The sequence below is a fragment of the Canis lupus genome, chromosome 21, assembly GCF_003254725.2.
Source record: "Canis lupus dingo isolate Sandy chromosome 21, ASM325472v2, whole genome shotgun sequence".
In the NCBI taxonomy this organism is placed as follows: Eukaryota; Metazoa; Chordata; class Mammalia; order Carnivora; family Canidae; genus Canis; species Canis lupus.
In genome coordinates, this window is record NC_064263.1 from 16,155,531 (window position 1) to 16,178,641 (window position 23,111).

General features: G+C 39.3%; 1 protein-coding gene and 1 long non-coding RNA gene across 10 annotated transcripts in view; one reads left to right on the forward strand and one right to left on the reverse strand.

Moving 5' to 3' along the window:
• Positions 1 to 19,149, reverse strand: part of ANKRD42 (ankyrin repeat domain 42) — an 88,861-nt gene extending 69,712 nt beyond the window's left edge. For 2 of the 9 annotated variants that reach the window (XM_025419480.3, XM_025419481.3), the window contains exons 1-5: positions 18,120 to 19,149; positions 14,670 to 14,836; positions 5,892 to 5,999; positions 2,777 to 2,896; positions 556 to 691 (exon numbers count right to left, since the gene is read on the reverse strand). In XM_025419480.3, the coding sequence (XP_025275265.1) occupies positions 556 to 691; positions 2,777 to 2,896; positions 5,892 to 5,999; positions 14,670 to 14,836; positions 18,120 to 18,177 (589 nt within the window). In that variant the 5' untranslated portion in view covers positions 18,178 to 19,149. The remainder of the gene's footprint in view (positions 1 to 555; positions 692 to 2,776; positions 2,897 to 5,891; positions 6,000 to 14,669; positions 14,837 to 18,119) is intronic. The other 7 variants (XM_025419483.3, XM_049098829.1, XM_035704217.2 and 4 more) reach the window with 6 other exon arrangements.
• A 23-nt stretch (positions 19,150 to 19,172) lies between these two features.
• LOC118351852 (uncharacterized) lies at positions 19,173 to 21,961 on the forward strand. Its single transcript, XR_004808004.2, has 3 exons — positions 19,173 to 19,391; positions 20,294 to 20,340; positions 20,795 to 21,961. It is a non-coding gene; the product is annotated as an uncharacterized LOC118351852 (long non-coding RNA).
• The last annotated feature ends 1,150 nt before the right edge of the window (positions 21,962 to 23,111 follow it).

Below are 23,111 nucleotides of genomic sequence, written 5' to 3' on the forward strand. Positions count from 1 at the left end.
TACTGTTTATAATATTATTTATAAACAGCAGTCTGGGAGGTGGAGCTGTATGAAGTTAAAAAATAATAACATTAGACAGCAGATGAAGGAAATAGCTGGTGGAAGAGTAAATCCAAGTTCAATTTTGCCAATTTCTCTTTTGCTGATATGGTTTCAGAAAGAAATTAATCACATGAGAAGTACATAACATAGGTATAAGAGTAAAAAATGCTCAGGTCAACAAATTTAGTTTTCTGAAGGATTGTTAGAATGATAACAGTTTAAATTTCTTTTTTTTTTTAATTTTTTTTATTTATTTATGATAATCAAAGAGAGAGAGAGAGAGAGAGAGAGAGAGAGGCAGAGAGAGGCAGAGACACAGGCAGAGGGAGAAGCAGGCTCCATGCACCGGGAGCCTGACGTGGGATTCGATCCCGGGTCTCCAGGATCGCGCCCTGGGCCAAAGGCAGGCGCCAAACCGCTGCGCCACCCAGGGATCCCGACAGTTTAAATTTCTTAAATGCAATCATTAAGTTTACATTAATGAAAAACCAAAACATTCACTTTTGTGAATACCTGGAAGGTTTCCATTGTAGTCCACATCTTCTATGCCACATCCCCATTTAACTAGAAGTTGCAAACAGCCAAGCCGCCCGTGAAAAGCTGCATAGTGCACAGGTTTCCATTCTCTCTTATCAGTCACACTGGGATCCTAGAGGTAACATTCACAAGAACTCAGTTTTCTTTCCATTTGTAGGAGAAATACTAAGTCTAGCAGTTTAATTCTGCAGTTGAAAATTGGAGGTGTTCTTAAAAATATAAAGCAAAAAATAAATGTAATAGAAAAAATTACTATAATCACTGATTTAAACATATGAACTAATAAGATACTAATGAAATTTTATTAAATAGTCTTTTTATTTATTTTTTAAAGATTTATTTATTTATTTATGATAGAGAGAGAGAGGCAGAGACACAGGAGGAGGGAGAAGCAGGCTCCATGCCGGGAGCCTGATGCAGGACTCGATCCTGGGACTCCAGGACCGCGCCCTGAGCCAAAGGCAGGCACTGAACCGCTGAGCCACCCAGGGATCCCCTAAATAGTCTTTTTAAAAAGAACTTTACTAGATCCATAAAAATAGCTTTTCTTCACAGATTTTATTTTTTTCAGAGAGAGAGAGAACATAAGCATGAGCCGAGGCAGGGGCAGAAGGAGCAGCAGACTCCCTGCTGAGTGGAGAGCCTGACATAGGGCTCCATCCCAAGACCCTGGGATAATAACCTGAACGAAAGGCAGATGCTTAATCCACTAAACCATCAAGGGCATCACTAAAAATAGTTTTTAAAAAGGAACTTGGGATGCCTTGGATGGCTCAGTGGTTGAGCATGTGCCTTCGGCTCAGGCTGTGATCCCAGAGTTCCCTCAATCCCAGGATCAAGTCCCCTTTCGGGCTCCCTGTATAGAGCCAGCTTCTCCCTCCGCCTATGTCCCTGCCTCTCTCTCTGTGTCTCTCATGAATAAATAAATAAAATCTTTCTAAAAATAAATAAAAAATAAAAAGGAACTTAACTAGAGGTACCTGGGTGGTACAGTTAGTTAAGCGCCCAACTCTTGGTTTCAGCTGGGGTCATGGTGTTGGGGTCATGGGATCCAGCTGAGTCAGACTCCATGCTTAGCACGGGGCCTACCTGGGATCTCTCCCTCTCCTTCTGCCCGCCCCCCCTTCCACTGTGTTTTTCTCTCTCTCTCTCTCAAATAAATATATAAATCACAGGGCATCTGGGTCATGCAGTCCACTGAGTGTCAGGCTTGGTTTTGGCTCAGGGCATGATCTCATGGTTGTGGGGAAAAAGCCCCATGTTGGGCTCCATGCTCAGCATAGAATCTGCTTGATATTCCCTCTCCCTCTGCCCCTCTCACTCACGTTCTAAAATAAATAAATCTTTTAAAAAATTTTTTTTTAATTTTATTTATTTATGATAGTCACATAGAGAGAGAGAGAGAGAGGCAGAGACATAGGCAGAGGGAGAAGCAGGCTCCATGCCCCGGAAGCCCGACGTGGGATTCGATCCCGGGTCTCCAGGATCGCGCCCTGGGCCAAAGGCAGGCGCTAAACCGCTGCGCCACCCAGGGATCCCATAAATAAATCTTTTAAAATAAATAAAACTTTTTAAAAAATAGAACATAACTGGCCATTGTACCGGTCATAGGTTCCTGATCAATAAAATGAAAGAGATGGATTCAAATGATGCAATTACATCCTTGAACGTATAAACAAAGAGTAAATGAAAGAAAACTTAACAGGCCCTTCACTTTTTCTCTAACTATAGAAATACCAGCTCTTACCATAATGTCTTCGATACAAGTAGTTATTTTCTTATAAGTTATTTTTTTTACAATGACTGGGTAATACTGAAAATAAGTATCACAATAAATGAAATTTCTGGAGATAAAAATCACTTTCTAAATTAGTTTATGAACAAACAGGTAAACACACAGAAATTCAGAAAGATTTACAATGACTGGTTAAGATGAGTTTAGAAGCTTCAAATTCTTCCCAAACTCTGAACTGAAGAACCCATCTGAAATACTTTGTGCTGCTAAACTGGGTCTTTTTGAAGCTTTATCTAAATTATTGCTCCCATGTTTAAAGACAGAAGAGCAAGAGAGAGAGATCATATTACTTCTCCAAAGTCATATAAGGGCTTTAAAAAGTCAGAAAGAAGTAACTAGGCTACCAAATGCTACTCCATTTATAGGATTACACATTCTCACATGTTAACAGGAATCTCTTACCACTCCACTTCGGAGTATTATTTGTAAAGTGAAAGAATGTCCATGTGTTGCAGCAAGGTGTAAAGGAGTGCATCCACGATCATCTTGAGCTGCCAAATTTGCCCCATTGATTATGAGTGCCTAAAAATAGAAAAATAGAAGTTTGCATAAATATATATGTTAAATCATAAGTGTGATGTAATAGGCATTTTTATATAAGTAATAATGTAACATTATTATATAAGTTCTTACAGATGTGCCACAAAGTATGAGAAATTCCTAGTTAATCCTAAGAAAATGTTTGAGATCCTTTTTAACCATGCCTAGAAGGTATTTATAATACCTGATTTCACATTCTAATTAGAGCATATAATTTAGAAGGCACACTTTTCAGAAAGATTAATAACCACTAAGTTAAATACTTCAATGCTAAGCTAATAAGCTGAAAAGTAAACTTCCACTATTTCTTTTTAAGACTTTATTAATTTATTCATGAGAGACACACACACAGAGAGAGAGAGAGAGAGAGGCAGAGACACAGAGGGGGAAGCAGGCTCCATGCAGGGAGTCTGACGTGGGACTCAGTCCCGGGTCTCCACGATCACACCCTGGGCTGAAGGCGGTGCTAAACCGCTGAGCCACCTGGGCTGCCCAACTTCCACTATTTCAAAAGGGGAATCTTTTATTAACTGGATTTTTAATATACTTTGTAAAAGGATTTCATTATTAGAGTAACTAGTTCTAGCTCCAAATCAAATTTCTAACTGCATCTGAGGAAATTCCATCTGAAATTATAATTGGCCTAGTTTCTGTCTACGAATTATATCATATACACAGCACACCCCTCTATATAATATACCAAGTAATCAAAAAATATATACCAAGTAATCTGTTTATAAGAATTATTAGTTAATATTTGTTAGTTTTACTCCCATAGACTTGCTTTTTTTAACTAACCTATATTTACCAGTAACTTAGCAAAAGACTCAATCATAATTCCTATCAAAAGTTTTAAGAATAGTTTCCATAATTAACTACTCAACAATCATCACAAACTATACTAAATGTTTACTGTGTATTAAAAGTCACTATAAAGAATATGAAGACATTTCAATTTAGGGAATTAGGACACATGTAGAGACAAAGATAATCAGTTATACAAAGCAGTCCTTGATAAGCAACAACTACACAGTATAGTACCAAAAAAGAACCACAAAATCTCTGAGAATAAAAAGATAACTTTCAGGGAGACAAGGACAATGAGAGTGATGGGAATGGTTTGATCTAATGCTTAGAGGAAGAAAAGCATCATTTGACCCTGATGTCCCCCGAAATTACTATTGCATTTTCTTTTTCATTGCCCACTTCTCAAATTAATACCTCAATGCCTCAACTTCAAATCCACCTGCAAATGGGGTGCCATCCCTACCACTGCATGGAAATAGAGCAAACCTCGCCCTATAGTGAGCTGCCAAGTCCAGTGGCATTTCCTCAGTTTTATCCTGTAACTCTGACACTCAACCTAACACTTCTTCCTTCATATGTACAGCCCAATGGACCTCTGACTTCCTCCTTTGAATTCTTTACTCATTTCTCTTCCTACGATCACTACTAGTAACATTCTTTAACATCCAATCCTCAATACTCTATTCTCTTCCCTATACTTTATTACTCCTAAAATCTTTGTCTCTAGCACCCTTTTCAACTGCCTGGACCTTCTGCACCTGAATGACCTACAGGCGCCCTAAACATGTGCCAAATTGAACTCAACATTTTTGCCCCCCTATCTCCTTGCCTTTCAGATTTCTCTATCTGAAAAAAACACACACACACACACAAAAAAAACGGATTTCCTGATCTGTAGCGCCATCGTTATCTGCCATTCTGCCTCAAAACTTTAAAATTTTCCCAATACTCTGTCCATGCCTGCTTTGCAAGATGTCTTCAATCATTTTCTTTCTTTCCCACTGCCACTCCCTAATTTTGCCCTCTGTGGGTAGTGATGACACCAAAAGTTTCTAACTAGTCTTCTTGCCTCCAAACTGTCTCCTCATCCTAGGTAATTCCAGATACAGACCTTGTTAGAATAATTTCCTAAAATACTGTTTTCATTACTTCATTCTTCTGTTAATGTTCATGTGCTTGTGTATATATAAGTATGTATGTGTGTTCTATGTATAAGACTATATAAAAACTCTCTTTCTTCACAAATGAGTCTTTTTTTCTACTTCTAAGACATTTTACATACCTGGCTATCCAAACTAAATTCGTAACAGTATACAACAAAACGTCTACAACTTAGTCAAACTCATATGATAGTCTATCCCTAAACACACGTAATCTTCAATTTGAGCACTTTACGTAGAATTATAGCACACAAGTTATCTGAATAAAATTTAGGTTCAAATCCTGGTTTTGTCACTTACTTAGGCAAGGTACTTAACTCTCTGAATCTGTTTATAAAAAGGGGAACTCATATGATTGTTGTATTAAATGATGTATGGGAAACTGTAATTCACACATTAAAAATGAAAATCATTATTTTTCATCACTTCTTACCTTTCTGAAATCAACCTGTTCTTTTCAGCTAGTTGAAGTTTTATTGCCTCCATTAATGATGTCTCTATCTCCTTATCATTAGAATCTTAATCATAGACGATACTTTGTATTGTTTTATAATACACTGAGTAAAGAACCTGTCATTCCAAATAGAATCTTAGGCTTCTTATAGGCAGGAACTTAGACAATTATGTATTTCTCCAAATTCCAGTCTATTTCACTACATTGATTATACCTAGTCTAATAAGCTAGATCCTGCACATATTAATATTTAACTCTGGCCAGGAAATATATTAAATAAGAAATGTTAGGCATGACAAGCTATTGAGATAATCTGGGCATGTCTATGACATCCCTTAAAACAACTCATTAGCCAACTATTTCAGAGATAAAAGGATCCCCAGTCTTACACCATTTGTTTAAGCTGTATCTGATATCAAATATCTGAGTCATGGAATTCAGTGAGTTCTTATTTACGGATCAAATTACTAGAATAAAAGCAATAGCCCAACAAAACTAAGCTAAAGTAATTAAGCCTATTGATTTTTTTTTTTAAAGTAACCAAAGTTATCATTACCTGCATACAGGCATCCTGACCTCTGATTGCAGCTATGTGAGCTGCTGTCCAACCTCTCATGGTTACTTGTGTGGTATCAGCTCCATGCCAGAGAAGCCAGTGAAGACACTAAATTAAGAAAATAACCATGTTAACAAGTGATAAGGCAGATGTTTTTTATCATCTTTAGATCTTTGAAATTTAGTCTATCATCATGAAATACCACAGCCTGGGAAGCCCCACAAGTAAATGAAGGGGCTAGGTTTAAGAAAAACAAAAGCACAAGAACAATGAAATGGTAACCCCCACTTGGATCTTATTTTTGGGTCAACAATAGGAAACAGTGGGAGCTGTGGCAAATTGGAGATCAAATTCCTTGTCCATAAGGTGTAAATGCTACTTAATCGCAGCCAGTTGTTACTGTAAGTGCAATGCTGATCCAAATCTTATACTTCACCAATACTCTGTAAGCCAAATAAAAACACATCTGTGAGTCAAATTCACTCAATGGCTGCCAATTTGCAACCTCTGCCACAGATCTTTTTTTTTTTTATTTTTCCCCAAACCTCTTTTTTTTTTAAGATTTCATCTATTTATTCATGAGAGACAGAGAGAGAGAGACAGAGAGAGGCAGAGACACAGGCAGAGGGAGAAGCAGGCTCCATGCAGGGAGCCCGAAATGGGACTCGATCCCGGGTCTCCAGGATCACACCCTGGGCTGACGCGGCGCTAAACCACTGAGCCACCCGGGCTGCCCTGCCACAGATCTTTAAATGGGCCCAGATTCTCCTGTATCAAAGCAAACATTGTTATTCTGATGATACTCTCTAAAATTTTAAGTGGCTAAAAAAAAAATGGGGGGGGAGAGAGTCAAATGCATCTTCATTTAATATCTTTTTTACTTATAGTCTCAATAGAATACAGTACTAGAGGTCTGTGCCACATATGATGTTACGGTCTTTATATGTTCAGGTTTGGAGAGTTTATCTTCAAGAATTTTCTTCTTAAAGAATTGATTGTACGTTTAGGATATACTATCACATCAGTCATAGCCATATCATTTGTTGAAAGGCTTACCATTTAAGTATCATTGGCCTGTCACAGAGATAAATGGCAAATAAAATATAAAGATAAAAAAAGCCCAACATCACTACTAATCAGAGTAAGTCATCCATTTATCAGCAAATATTTATGGAGAGACTACTACATGCTAACACTGTTCGGTTACAAGAGAATAAAACCACTGCAAACATTCATATAACAAGTTCTTTATTTCTCGGGCAGCCCAGGTAGCTCAGCGGTTTAGCACTGCCTTCAGCCCAGGGCATGATCCTGGAGACCTGGGATCGAGTCCCACATCGGGCTCCCTGCATGGAGCCTGCTTCTCCCTCTGCCTGTGTCTCTGTCTCTCTCTCTCTCTCTCTCTCTCTCTCTGTCTCTCTCTGTGTGTGTGTATCTCATGAATAGATAAAATCTTTAAAAAAAAAAAACAAAACAAGTTCTTTATTTCTCTTGAGTAAATATGTGTATGTAAGATTACTGGAACATAGATAAGTGTATGGTCAACTTTAAAGAAACTGCCATTCTGTTTTCCAAAGTGGCTATACCATTTTACACTTCCACTAGCACAATATAAGAGTTGCAGTTAAAAAAAAAAAAAATAAGAGTTGCAGTTGCTCCATATTCTTGCCAATACTTGGTAGTATCATATTTTGTTTTTGTTTTGCCATTCTAATAGGTGTGTAGTGGCATCTGATTGTGTTTTAATTTGCATTTCCTTAATGGCTAATGATGTGGAACATCTTATCAAGTGTTCAATTGCCATCCATATGTCCTCCTGAAGTGTCAAAGTCATGTCCCCATTTAATTGGGGTTTTTGTTTTCTTACTACTCAACTATGAGAGTTCCATATGAAGAAATGATTTGCAAAGATTTTTCTCTTATGTTTTCTCCTAGAAGTTTCAGAAGGTTAAATTTTAACTTGTTTATGATCTGTTTTGAGTATATTTTTACAGAAGGTGCCAAATATATCATTTTCTCACACTATTCCACTGTGCCATTATCATTTAATGAAAACATTATCTGTTCTCCATTGGATTTCATTGGCATCTTTGTCAAAAATCAACTGATCAATCAGTAAGACTTCAGAAATGGCTAAGTGAAGAACCTGGCAAATCTTCCCCAAGAAACAGTAATAAAACCAGACAAAGCAGGGGGCACAGTCAGTTAAGCTCAGTCAGTTAAGCATCTGACTTCAGCTCAGGTCATACATGATCTCAGGGTTCTGGGATCTAGCCCTGAGTCAGGCTCTGCCCCCCAGCAAGGATTCTCCTGGTTTCTCTCCCTCTGCTCCTTCCCCCACTCACATGTACTCATTCTCTCTCTCTCTCAAATAAATAAAATCTTCAAAAAAAAAAAAAAAAAAACTTGGCAAAGATGTCAAAAACAACCATTTAAAGACTCTGGGAATTCATCAGAGGTAAATAACAAAATAAAAAGCATTTACTCAAGAAAATGTTCTGAATCTCAGTAAGAACAGGAGAAGTCTAAGCAAAAACCCTGAGACTATAAATTATTCCTACCCTGAGCTACACGTGCAGAAGTTTTACCCAGCTGACCAGCTCCACTGCCTTGCTGGAGGGACTGAAAATTCCATGCCCAGTGACATAGTTAAAAACAATTCCAAATCTCAGGGGCCAAAAACCTGGTAAAGCCAACATCAAAGCTTGTCTGAAGTCACAATACTGGTGATGGCAAACAGCAAAACTAAAGACCACCCAGAGAATTAAAAGAAAAATCCAAGAAATGAGACATCAAGTAGGCCTTACTAAGATTCCACTTATCCTTTGTAATCTACAAGACCATGTACATGCACAAAGCTGCTTATATTCAGGAAAGATTAAAAAGGCTAGACATCCCTGGCTAAACATAAAACCTTGCAAACACTAAAGGAAGGAAGGAAGGAAGGAAGGAAGGAAGGAAGGAAGGAAGGAAGGAAGGAAGGAAGGAAACATAAAACCTTGCAAACACTAAAAAAAGGAAGGAAGGAAGGAAGGAAGGAAGGAAGGAAGGAAGGAAGGAAGGAAGGAAGGAAGGAAGGAAGGAAGGAAGGAAACATACATAAAACCTTGCAAACACTGAAGGAAGGAAGGAAGGAAGGAAGGAAGGAAGGAAGGAAGGAAGGAAGGAAGGAAGGAAGGAAGGAGAAAAAGAAAAAGAAAAAGAAAAAGAAAAAGAAAAAGAAAAGAGAGAAAAAGAAAAAGAAAAAGAAAAAAGTCAAGGTGACTAGTAAATTACTTGGACTTGGAAAACATTCCCCAAACCACATAGACTCAACAAAAGATGGAATCCTTACTGTCTCAAGGCACTTAAGCACAACCTCTGATCAATGACTCAAAAGTGACTCTTAGGAAGCCAGACTTAAAAATACTAACAAGGGGATCCCTGGGTGGCTCAGCAGTTTGGCGCCTGCCTTCAGCCCAGGGCACGATCCTGGAGTCCTGAGATAGAGTCCCATATCAGGTTCCCTGCATGGAGCCTGCTTCCCCCTCTGCCTGTGTCTCTACCTCTGTGTGTGTGTGTGTGTGTGTGTGCGTGTGTGTGTGTGTGTCAGGAATAAATAAAATCTTTAAAAAAAAATACTAACAGGAATTTTTAAAAACTAAAACAAAAAACTGAGTAGTGACTACATATTGTGCAGGAACAGACCTCACACAATTAGTCCAAGCAAACCAACAAGAAAACACATAGCAAATCAACAAGAAAATACATAGCAACAAGCACAGCTGGTAGGGATGGGGTGAATAGGATCAGACTTCAAAGCTGCTACAATACATAATCTAAACTGTACAGTTTTCAAAATGCCCAGGCAAACTAAAAAACTATGAGATTATAATTATTCAAAGAATATGTGACCCATACACAGGGGGGGAAAAAAAACAATCAATAGACACTATGTCTGGAGGGCCCAGATGTTGGATGTAGCATGACTTCAAAGCAAGTATTATAAACAGATTCAGAAAACTAAAAGAAGGGATCCCTGGGTGGCGCAGCGGTTTGGCGCCTGCCTTTGGCCCAGGGCGCGATCCTGGAGACCCGGGATCAAATCCCATATCAGGCTCCCGATGCACGGAGCCTGCTTCTCCCTCTGCCTGTGTCTCTGCCTCTCTCTCTCTCTGTGACTATCATAAGTAAATAAATAAAAATTAAAAAAAAAAAAAAAAGAGAAAACTAAAAGAAATTATTTTTTAAAAAATTATATTTGGGATGCCTGGGTGGCTCAGTTGGTTGAGTGTCTGCCTCTGGCTCAGGTCATTATCCCAGGGTCCTGGCAAGTTTGCTTCTCCCTCTTCTTCTGCCCCTCCCCACTTGTGCTTTCTCTCTCTCTCTCTCAAATAAATAAAATCTTTTAAAAAATAACATCTTCAATAAAAATTAATACACACACACTCATAAAAATGTATTGTTTGAATTAAAGTTTTGCCTAATTCATGATATATATGAGAAACAATTCAATCTCAAAGTTGCAGATAAAAATGAAGTATATGAAATTTAACTAAAACTATAAATATCTATGTTTTGAAGATATAGTTTAATTAGTATAAATATAGCATATTTATTTATAAGATTCATTTCAATTTTGAATAAATTTAACTATTTAAGGTTCATGAATATTCAAATATTGATTCTCACCCACATAAATGAAATATTATTATATTTCAAGTTAACTTCAAAATGTAAAAGATGTAATACAATTGGAGAAAATGAAAAAAGAAAATATACAAAATACAAAGAAAGAGACAAATCATTTTTAAAAAAGAAGGAAGGAAAAGAAATTCTGGCAGTGAAAAATATATTTGAAATAAAAAGTTTACCATAGGGGCTCAAGAACTGATTTCATCTGACAGAAAAAAAAAAAAAAAATGAAGTCTAATAAAGCACCGTGTTTACCAGTTGTTTATTTAGTGATATTTCATATTATCAACATAAGTACCACAGTCTTAAGATATTTCAAAAGAATAACAAAATGTAAAAGCATTAATGTAGTACTCAAATATAAAATTAGGAGATAATCTTTAAATGGGAAGGCAGAAAGGCACCAAAACCTTTTGGTTTAGATTTATTTTTGTTAAAATTCAACAAACATTTCTGGCATATCTGTTCTAGACACACAATTTAATTCAACAAATTCAGCAATACAGCAAACATTAAGAATTCAATGTGCCAGACACTATGCCAGATGGAAAAATAGAGAAATAAAACCCAAATGATACCTTCAAAGAGCTCAAAATGTAAAAGAGGCTCAAAGTAATAAATAGAAACAAATATAATTTTAAAAATATATGTAAGATTTAAGGGTAGCTCCTGGGTAAAGAGGATGTTGAGGGGAGAAAAACAGAAGGCCATATGCCAAGTGGGTGCTGTCTGACCTGGTTTTCAACCAAGTAACCAATAGGAAGAGATGAAACCAAGCAGATAAAACAGCATGTGTCAAGTCTATGGGAACATGAAACAGCAGACTAGTGGGGGAAATGACAGTAGTCACCCATACTACAGAATAAAACAATGGGAAATGAGGTTGGAGAGAGAAGTCCCTTCTATTAAATACCTTAAACTTTTTTTTTTATAAATTTTTATTTATTTATGATAGTCACAGAGAGAGAGAGAGAGAGAGGCAGAAGCAGGCTCCATGCACCGGGAGCCCGACGTGGGATTCGATCCCGGGTCTCCAGGATCGCGCCCTGGGCCAAAGGCAGGCGCCAAACCGCTGCGCCACCCAGGGATCCCTAAATACCTTAAACTTTATCCTATAGTGGATAGAGTTACTACATGGATTTATTTTTTTTTAAGATTTTATTTATTTATTCATAGATACTACATGGATTTAAAGGTTTCAAGTAACACCAGATATTAGTTTTAGACCAGTAACTTTATATTGAATATGAACTAAAGATAGATGAGACAGAAAAGAAAGAAATCAATTAGCTCTAAAGCAGTAGCTGCTAGGAGATGGAGAAGACTAACTCAGGAGACAAAGATGGAACAAAATCAACGATCTAGTAGTAATCAGTTCTCACTGCATCAATGTGCATTATGAAGTGCACCTTCCTACAAATGTTGATATTGTGTGCTTCTGGAAAAAATGGAGACAATGCAATAATGATGCAAAGTCATTAGCCTGGAAAACTAGGAAAGGGAAGGAAAAGAATACTGGTTTAGTTTTAGACCAATTTGAGATCCTATGAGCGATGCATGAGCTATTGATCAAACATCTGATATAGAAGCCAGAGCTCAAGAGAAAGCAAATCCGTGACTTACTATGTAGTAGTGATAAAGCCAAGGAACTCTAAAAGACTACCTAGAGAGAGGATATAAAATAGGAGAGAAAAGGTCATTAGCAGAAGAATAAGAAGTACCTGTATTTATAGAGGAAGCAGAGGAGGTTAACCAAAGACGACTGAGAGTAATCAGAAAGGCTGAAAGGATACCAGGAAGGAGAGGAAACCCCATCCTATTTGAATATGGAAAAATAAGATCATTACTTCCTCCCTCTTCAAAATCTTTAAAAATAATAATAATAAAAGAGCAAGATAAACAGGAAGAAAACCCCATCTTTGATGGGGGAGACATCTGAAACCAGAGAACAGATGGGAAAGCTGCCAAAATGTAGATCCAACAGGGATTCAGAAATAAACAGAAAAAAATACTCCCCAGCATTACAAACTCATCAAGACACATTTCTCCTAGGTGAAAGGAAGACACTAAAAGGCCAAAGCAAAAATCCATGTTTACAACAATTCAAGCAGGGCACACAAACTGGTGGAGAGTATAAAGTTATCAGTATAAAGTTATCACTCTAAAACTAACATCTGATGTTACTTGAAACCTTTCTTAAGTCAATGTTAGTGACTGTATCCCCTGCAGGATAAGTTCAAGCTATTTAATATAATTCTCTGGGCCAGATTTGGTTCCAAGAAGCAGAGAAGCCCAAACAAACAAAAATCACACAGTTTCTCTGTGTCAGAAAGCAGTCTTTGTGTGGCAGGGGAAAAAAACGGACTTTATAGTGAACAGAACTACGGCAGCCTACAGGCTGGGGAAATGTAGTAATGAAAATAAGCTACACACACAACCCCAAATCAGGAGGAAAAAGTCCAATAGGCTTTGCACACAACCCAAGAATTAAGTTTTGCATAAAAATACTCAATAAGCACTGCTTGTACTAGCTAAAAATTGAGACTAACTAAATATCCATCAATCAAAAAGTGGATAAATTATAATATTAGTCTTAAGAAAGCATTATCATAACATGTCTGAAAGAAATGGAGTGGGCAGCCCAGGTGGCTCAGGGGTTTACACCACCTTCAGCCCAGGGGCTGATCCTGGAGACCTGGTCCCATGTCAGGCTCCCTGCATGGAGCCTGCTTCTCCTTCTGCCCGTGTCTCTGCCTCTTCCTCTCTCTCTCTCTCGGTCTCTCGTGAATAAATAAAATCAGGAAGGAAGGAAGGAAGGAAGGGAGGGAGGGAGGGAAGAAAGAAAAGAAAGAAAAGAGAAAGAAAGAAAAGAAAAGAAAAGAAAAGAAAAGAAAAGAAAAGAAAAGAAAGAAAAGAAAAGAAAAGAAAGAAATGGAGTACATAAATGTAACCACATAGTTAAGACTCAAAAATACATTGTTGAACACAAAATGCAAGCTACAAGATAATATATACGTATGATGTCATTTACATAAAATGTCATTAAAAGCAATAATATAATCATATGTAATAACAAAATATAGATGGGAACATTAAACACCAAATTCAGAGTAATAGTTTATCTCTGGAGTTGGAAGGAGAGAAATGGCACCTGAGAGGGGTGCTAAGAGACTTCAAATGCAACTGTAATATCCCACTTATTTTCTAAAAATCTAAAATAACTATAGGAAAAATGCTAGGATTAATAGAACTAGATATTCATATATTACCCTCTGTAAGTTACCATCAATGTTCGCCTTTGAAACTTAGCCACCACATTGTGAGGAATCACAAACAAGCCCCAGGTGGAGGGACCTCACATAAAAACCCACATGGGGGATCCCTGGGTGGCGCAGCGGTTTGGCGCCTGCCTTTGGCCCAGGGCGCGATCCTGGAGACCTGGGATCGAATCCCACGTCGGGCTCCTGGTGCATGGAGCCTGCTTCTCCCTCTGCCTCTCTCTCTCTCTCTCTCTGTGACTATCATAAATAAATAAAAATTTAAAAAAAAAAAAAAAAACCCACATGGAAGTACGCCTGGGTGGCTCAGCGGTTGAGGGTGGGCCTTTGGCTCAGGGCATAGAATTCCAGGATCGGGATGGAGTCCCACATGGGACTTCTTGCGGGGGCGGCCATTTCTCCTCTGCCTGTGTCTCTGTGTCTCTCATGAATAAATAACCTTAAAAACACACACACACACACACACGAAGAGGAATTAAGGTGGCCAACGTATAGCCAGTATCACCCATCAGACATCTGTATGAGTGAGCCTTCTGAAGATTCCAGCTCCAGCATTTAAACCTTCTAGCTGAAGCCCCACACATCATGAAACGGAGATGTGCTTTCCTTGAGATCCAAATTCCTAATTTACCTCTGAGCACAAAAGGTTATTTCATGCCACTACCCTTTGGGATAACTTGTTACAAAGGCATAGTAACCAGAACAGCAAATATTAGAATTGAAAAGAAAAATATTCCCAGTGCCTAGCATAAAATCTCAGTCCTAGTTGCTAAATCTTCAAAACTACTACCCTTACTTCAGCTTAATAATGTATACAGCTTCTTACCTCCAAACTTCCAGAATGTGCTGCCCAATGTAAAGGGCTAAACTTATGGAGAATGTCAACTTCATTAATGCTGACTCCTCGTTCTATTATATCCGAAAGCTGCTTTACATCTCCAGCTCGTACTGCATCATGAATGCTACCAAAATGCACCTTCTTCCGGGCACCTACTGAAAATCAAATTGCTTAATATATATTATAAATCTTAAAAAAAAAAAAAAAAAAAAAAGACTAAAGCAATGATTCAAAAAAAAGCACAAAATCACTTTGGCTTTCCAAACAATTTACTACATGGATGTTTGTGATTTACATCTTAATCCCATTTAGCTCTAACACACAAAGAACATAGAAGTTATCACTCCCATAGGCGCAAGAAAAGCTGAACAAACTGAAAATCAACAACTTTTCTTGGACTTATCAAAGAACTAAGGTCTCAGGGCCAACTGCCTCCTTGAGTCTGGAGAGACATATAAATACAGAGAAACACAAACAAGTTCAGCTTACCTGAGCAAAAGCCACTGGAACCATAAATTTTGAAGCACTGAAATGATAATTTTGACAAAGAATTCTGGGCAAGAATTAGCCTATGAGGGAGAAACTCTTCAGGGCCAAAGTCTTAGAAGGCCCCTACATTTCCATAGATTTCACCCCACCAGGTAAAACCCACCAGGTTATCACTGAAAAGTCAAGAATCATTTCACGTCTTTGGCAGGAAAAGGGGTAAGTTATAGTTCTGAACTACAACCCAGGGCATTCTCCATAACAAAGGCCTACTCTCCAGTTGTTTTACCAAAGCCTTATCTCACATAGGCTGATATGTTCTATCAATATGATTTTCTTATCCTTCTCATATTTACTACACTAAGAAAGGGTCACAATGTTTACTTCATACACTCCATACACTCCAGTGGTCTTATATTTTATAACGTTCAAAATCACAACCTTGTGATTGTGAAATATTTTAATGTGCACTGTAAGCCAGAAGTAAAGCATGAAGAAACAGTTATTAGAGGAGAAAGGAGCATAAAGTTTAATCAAGACGTTTCCTAAACAAAAAGGCACAATTCCTCACTTCAAATTGTTTTCAAAAGAACTCACAAACATTTCTGGTAGATAATCTACTCAATCTTGTACTACTACTCTATATATATATCCTTTTTCCACAACTCAAATGTTAATTTGAGGGTAGAATCATAGCTTATACCACCCCTTAATAAAATGCTACACATGTTACTCAAAAATCCTTTCTGAGCATATATCATGTGCCAGGCTCTATGACAATATGATGGAAAATGGACATGGACTTAATACATTTTCTTTCTACCAGCACTTTAAAATCTATTTGGATAAAGCCGATAAGGTAATAAAACCAACAGTAATGCTCTAAGTATAGGTAAAATTAAGATAGTGGAGGAGTAAACATTTGAGTAAGACCTTTAAGAACAATAAAGATATATACACATTGGGAAGGGTGCAAGGAAGGTAGCAAAAATAACCAGGCCACTTAATAAGTTTAATGATTTTAATATCCTAGGCCAGACCTTCATTCTTCTCCTTTAACCTAGTACTATAAGATCTACAAATGATGTTCTACCCACTTTAATCCATTTTATACAGGGACACTATCCTGATCCCTTCATACCTCTACTCCACTAACTGTTTCTGATTATCCACTGGTGGTCTAGAGAACAAAGTCCAAACTCTCAAAATGACAAGATATACCCTCCCATAATTTGACTCCATCTAATTTTATAGCCTTTTCTTTTTCACCACATCCCATCCCAATTCATTCACTCACCCACTCAACGTTAATTTGGTGTCTACCATAAAGATAAAAAGATGAAGATAACATGGTCTTTATCCAAACTCACAGAAAGATACAAACAAATTATAAAATAATGTGGTAGGAGCAATGACAGAAATATTCTTAAAAATTTATGAAAGCACAGAAGACTTCTAACATAGCCAGGAAGAAAAGGGAGGAAGAAAGGATTTCTGGGGAAGGTAGTATCTAAAAGTTAATCTTCAAGGGGATGACTGGGTGGCAAAGTCTGTCAAACATCTGCCTTGGGCTCAGGTTGTGATCCTGGAGCCCCAGGATCCAGCCTCACCATAGCCTCCCTGCTCAGCGGGGAGTCGTCTTCCTTTTTCCCTCCCTGAGTTTGTGCACGCTCTAGCTCTCTCCAATAAATAAAACCTTGGGTGGCTGAGCGGTTGAGCATCTGCCTTCAGCCCAGGGCATGATGCTGGAGACCCGGGATCAAGTCCCACATCGGGCTCCTGCATGGACCCTGCTTCTCCCTCTGCCTGTGTGTCTTTCTCTCTGTCTCTTATGAATAAATAAATCTTTAAAAAAAAAAGAATTAAAAAAGTATATATAAAAGTCCTGTAATTTTGTTAAAGAATGGATTCTCAAGGATTAGCAGTAGTTTGCCAGGTAAAATGGGAACAGGGAAAGGCATCCTCGACAGCATGAACAGTAGGATGTAGTCAAGAAACCACAAAACAAACAACAACAACAACAACAAAAACCAACCATCCTATTGCTGAAGGGGATGTAAAAAGGTGTCCAGCTTAGTTACCTGAGTGGTGTGGTGCCATTAAGATAGCAGACATCAAAGGACAGAGTGGACACATGGATACAAACTTTGCATGTGATGACTGAGGTGCCAAAGGAAGAGTTTCAGAAGGGAGCTGTATATATGAGTCCACAGCAGATCTCAGTGTTCGGTGTCTCTGTTTTTTCTGATACCCATCCTCAACCCATACTGAAGCCAACAGCACTCTACTCTTTATAGTAATTATCCCACTAGTTATTATTTGCTCAGCATTTCTCTTTCCTCCGAGAAGGTAAGGAATGTGCCTGTCTTCTTCAGTGATATATCCTCAAGATATAGCAAAGAGTAGGCACTCAAATATTTACTGGATGGTTGAGCACCGTAGATTTCAGTAGGATTTAAGACATAGTTTTTCATATCAGAAAAAAGCATCAGGGATGGCATTGTTGCGGGGGGCGGGGGGCGGGTAAAGACAGCATTTAAGGAGAATGTAAGAAAAGAGGATGGAAGAAAACTCATCTAAGGGAGAGTCAATAGAGAGTAAGGAAGAAAACTAGGTAAGTCTAAAGTCATCTCTACAGAGCCAAATGCTGCAGAGAAGCCAAGGGTCCCTAAGATTTAACAAACATTTACGTCAATCTGGGCAAGAACTCTCAGGAATAGTGCAGGTAGAAAGAGGGGTAAGCTGAAGTGAGGGAGGATGAGAAACAGATGAACAGCTTTGGGACCCACTTAAAATTGGTCAACTAAAAAAAAAAAAAAAGGTCAACTAAGGAAAATTAGGAGTAACAGCTGAGAAAGGAAACTGCCATAAAGGGCCAACGCTGATGTGGGTGATGTGGGTGGGTGAACGCCCGAGGGTCAGAGGCCAGGGCGAACGTAGAGTCGGACTCACAAGGGGTTGCAGTCTCCCTAGAGAAGGTGGAGGGGCCTGAATCAGACACCCCTGGCATGGTGCGATCCCTCGGGCTCCGCGGAGGAGTCGAGTCCAGGCCCCTGCTGCTTCGGCGGTCTTCACTCGCTGTCACCCACGAACCGCTGCAGCGGCTGCCTTCGTCGTCGCTAGGACCCGGGCCGCGGTCTTCCCGGCTTCTGTCCCAAGAGCCCCCGCAGCGGAAACCCTCGTCTTCACTTTCTCTATCCCAGAAGCCCCGGAGGCAGCGGCTGGCGTCTACGCTGCCGCTCACCCCGGAGGAGTCGCTGGCCGCGTAGCCGCGGTCTTCGCTTACTCCCTCCCAGGAGGTGCTGAGGCTGTGGCCGCCATCGACGCTCCCTTCCTCCCAAGAGCCACTGAGGCGGCGGCTGCAGTAGCCACTGCCTCTCTCCCCGGGGTCGCTGGGCTGCGAGCCCCGGACTTCTCGGACACCCTCCCAAGGATCCCTGAAGCAGCGGCCGCGGTCTCCTCGGACCGGTCCCTCACAATCACTAGCCTGACGGCTGCCCACTTCGCTTAAATTCGGGTCGCTGCTGCTGAAGCCTCGGTCTCCCCTTACGCTCTCCCAGGCACTGACGTGACGGCGGCCACCATCTCCCCTAACTCTCTCCCGAGAGACATGGCCCAGGTCTTCACTGACCCTTCTCGAGTCAGTGCGGGAGAAGCCGGCGTCTTCACTTAACCTTCCCGTAGAGCCCCCACAGCGGTGGCCGCCGTCGTCACAGGTTCTTTCCGTGTCTTTGCCGGGACTCAAGTCCTGGTCTTCGCTAACTCCCTCCCTTAGCTGGCCGCCACGCTGGCCGTGTCGGCCGTTTATCCTCCACACGCGACAGCTAGAGGGGCGGCCGCCGTCCTCGATTGCTACTCCCCGCGAGTCGCTCAGGCGGCGGCCGCCGGCGGCTGGTACCCACTCCTCCGAGTCGCTTTCCAGCGTCCCGAGTCCAGCCTACTGGTGCCAGCGGCGAGGGAGCCGCGGCCTTGGAAACGGGTAAACTTCCGGCGTGCTGCGGTCATTTCCAGTTCCTCACGGCCTTGCGTCACTTCCGGCTTCTCCTCCACCTTTTCCAGGGCTTCGCCTCTGGAGAGATCGGATGGTGGTACGGGCCGGTGCTCCTGAAGTTCGGCTCGGTCTCAGTCCCGGCGTACCGAGGCTCTGTCTCTCTAATGGCCTGGCATCCGTCGCGCCTTCCATGCCTCAGCGACGCAGGTGGAGGCTCCAGGACTGCGGTTTGCGTAGGTGACCTGTGTGGCGCGGGCCGGGCGGGGCCTTTCTTCGTCCTTGGCAGGCCTAGTGCAATTTTTCAGTGTTTGTTGGAACATTGGAGGAAGTGTGTGTTCTGACCCTGTTACGCACAGGTATGGAGAAAGACCCAGAGAGGAAGTTAGCAGCTGCACCCGCTCTCAGTATTGAATGCTTATTAGTGCCAGGCTCTTGGGTAATTGCTTGGTACTTAATTCTCACAATAATTTTATAAGGTAGGTGTTGTCCCTGGTTTGTAGGTGAGGCCATTCAAGGGGTTCGTAATTTGCTAAGACCAAACAGGTAAGTTGTGGGAGCCAGTATAAACACAGGTCAGTAGTCAAAAGACTGCTCCAAGGTTCCTTTTAGTGTAAAGTGTTCACTTTCAATAGTTTGGCCCAAATCCTTTTCTGCAACCGTATTGCTTAATATGTATTCATTCTTCCAGTCACTCCATTGAAAATACATTGCGGGGCGCTTAGCTGACTCAGTTGGTAGAGAATGCGACCGGTGATCTCAGGGTGGTGAGTTCCAGCCCCACGTTGGGCATGGAGCCTACTTAAAAGAAAAAGAAACTACATGGTTCGGATTTAATTTAGCAGAGAAATTAGAATTATCTGCCCTCCAGGGATATCACCTACCTCGATTCCCCTTTTACCCTGTTTTTTTCCCATCCTTATTACCTTGCCGCACGTCTTGTTTTTAAACACATTTGGGAAATTCCCCTGAAGTACAGTAAATTGGCTTTCTTTAACTTCCATAGCCTCTTGTCATATTAGTATTAATAATCGTCATGTGGTGAGTTCATGAGTCTGACACTGTAATAAGCACTTTGTATTAATTTTCTTACTTAATCCTTAACCTACCAGAACAGTATGACTCTTCCTTTTTGCAGATAGAGAAACAAAGTACCAAAGTTAATTGCCTGAAGATTCACAGCTAGTAAGTATTAACTGAATTAGGTGTCCAATCTAGATCTTTGATTTTGCCATACTTCTCAAAGCCTTTGAATATACACAGCCCTTATTAGACTACTTATCACATTATATTATAATTAGCTATTTAGCAGTCATGCCACCTCCCCAACTCTGAGCTTCTGGAAGGTAGGGATTGTATCATTATTCATCTTGGTGCTCCTGACATTCTGAATACTTAGTTCAAGGGGAGGGCTTAGTAACTGTGGTTGTGGGTTAGCAGGTGGCTTGATGAGCAGTTGATTGGTGGATGAACTAATAAAATCATTAGTCATCTCAATCCCCTTATTTTTAGAAATAGGGCAGCTAAGGTGTTTTGTCTTGCCAGACATCTATTGAGTTATTATAGGGGCCAGTTTCTATGCTAAATGATTTGCAAAGAGTTTCAAACTTAATCTGTATTATTATTTCTGTTTTTACAGATGAAGAAACTGCTCACATTTGGCCAAGATCACATAAGTAGGAGGTGGGGAATTGGAACACACTCTGACTCCAAATTAATACAGTTTGTAGCCAGTTACATAATAATGGTAAAAGGCTTCATTTGTTGCTGTGTTATATGGATAAACTCACTGAGGGTTAGTACACCCTTAAAGGATACACACATGGCAGGAAGGATAAAAAAGAAAACTGAAACAGCAGAGAAGCAGAAAAAATAAAATCTCCCAAAATAAACTTGAGAGGGATTAAAAATAAAAGCAGATATTAATTAAATAAAATATAAAATTGATAACTGCTGTTTGAAAAGAACAATAAATAGACACTTAGCAAATTTAAAGAAGGAAAGAAAACAATAATGGAAACAAAGGAACATATTTCAGATATGAGGGACTCCCAAAATTAGAAGTGAGTCTCAAGTAGCTTTATACTAATAATCTTGAAAATTTATTTGGATAATTTTCTAGGAAAATACAGATTTTCAAAAATTGGCTGTAGTTAGAAAACCTTAATAAACTGATAATCATGAAAGAATATCCTGTATATCCTTGACCAAAGTCACCAGGAACAAAGCATAGAGAAGAATTGAGTATGTCCCAACTATGAAGGGAGCATAACCATAACAGAATCTAAACAAGGATAATGAAAATAAAAAAAAATCTCAGTCTCACTTATGAATACTCCGGTGAAAAACCTAAGGAAATTATGAAGCCAGCAGTGCATTTAGAAAATAATGTCATAACCAAATCGGGTTAATCCCACCAATACAAGAATACTCAACCTTAGTGAAAATTTTCTACATTAGTAGAGAAAAACTATGATTTTAATTGTTACTGAAAAAGCACTTGAAAAATTAGGATTTATTACTGATTTATTTAAGAAATACAATTCATAGGGCAGGCCGGGTGGCTCGGCGGTTTAACGCTGCCTTCAGCCCAGGGCCTGATCCTGGAGACCCGGGATCGAGTCCCATGTCAGGCTCCCTGCATGGAGCCTGCTTCTCCCTCCACCTGTGTTTCTGCCTCTCTGTCTCTTTCTCATGAATAAATAAATAAAATCTTTAAAAAAGAAATACAACTTATATTAAGCAAGGAACAAAAGTTTAACTGGATGAAGGGTATCAACCAGAAATAAAACACTTAATGTCATGATCCAGGCTATTTCCTTCATTCATACAATTCAACATTGTTCTGAGAATTTTGAGTCCAGTGTAATAATAATCAAAATAACTAAGGTATGAAATTAGGAAGAAATTAAGATAAATGATATTATCTACCCGGAATATCAGTAAGACAATATTGTCAGGAAGATGGTAAGCTCAGCAACATATAGAAGATTTTTTATAAACGATATAAACAAAAATAAATAAACTAGATATAATCAACTATTAAATGTAAACTCATTCACATTAGCAACAATGGTGAAATCTTCTAGAAATCTATCAAGAAATAAAGCCTATATTAAAAAATCATAAAACATCATTTATGGATGTTACAGAAGATCAGAACTAAGTGAAAAGATACACTGTGTCCCTACATGAGTAGGCTAAGCATTGTAAAGATTCTACTCAGATTATAAATGTGTTGCCTTTTAAGTACAAATTCTAACAATTTTTAGTGGAAATCAAGATTTTCTTTTTATCTGGAAAAATGTAAGTGCAAGATTAACCAAAATGTTTTTTTTAAAAGAATGAGAATTTACCCAAATACACATCAGAACTACAAAGTAGTGCTGAAATAGAACTGGACAAATAGTGGAGCAAACTGAAGTTCAGAAATAACCCCATGTATACATTTATTACAGAGATGGCATTTCAAATAGAGAAATATAGGCTCTTCATTTTCATATGCAAAAATTTCAGAAGAATTAAAGTGCTAAAAGAAAATACAGAAATTTGTTTTTATACATCTTAGTAAGGCCTTCCTAAGCAATACAAACCCCAAAGACTAGAGAGAAACAAATATTTAAAAGGCTACAAGGGGGTAGCCCGGGTGGCGCAGCGGTTTAGCGCCTCCTGCAGCCCAGGGCATGATCCTGGAGACCCTGGATCGAGTCCCACGTCAGGCTCTCTGCATGGAGCCTGCTTCTCCCTCTGCCTGTGTCTCTGCCTCTCTGTCTCTATGAATAAATAAATAAAATCTTTAAAAAATAAAAATAAAAAAATAAAAGGCTACAAGATAATAGTACCATGAAATTGAGACCAGCAGTAGACAATGTTTATTATCAAGTCGGAAAAAGAGTAACTCTAGAAAAGCTAATTAGCAAGAAGAGTGATTAAAAATACCAAAAGCAAGAACACCG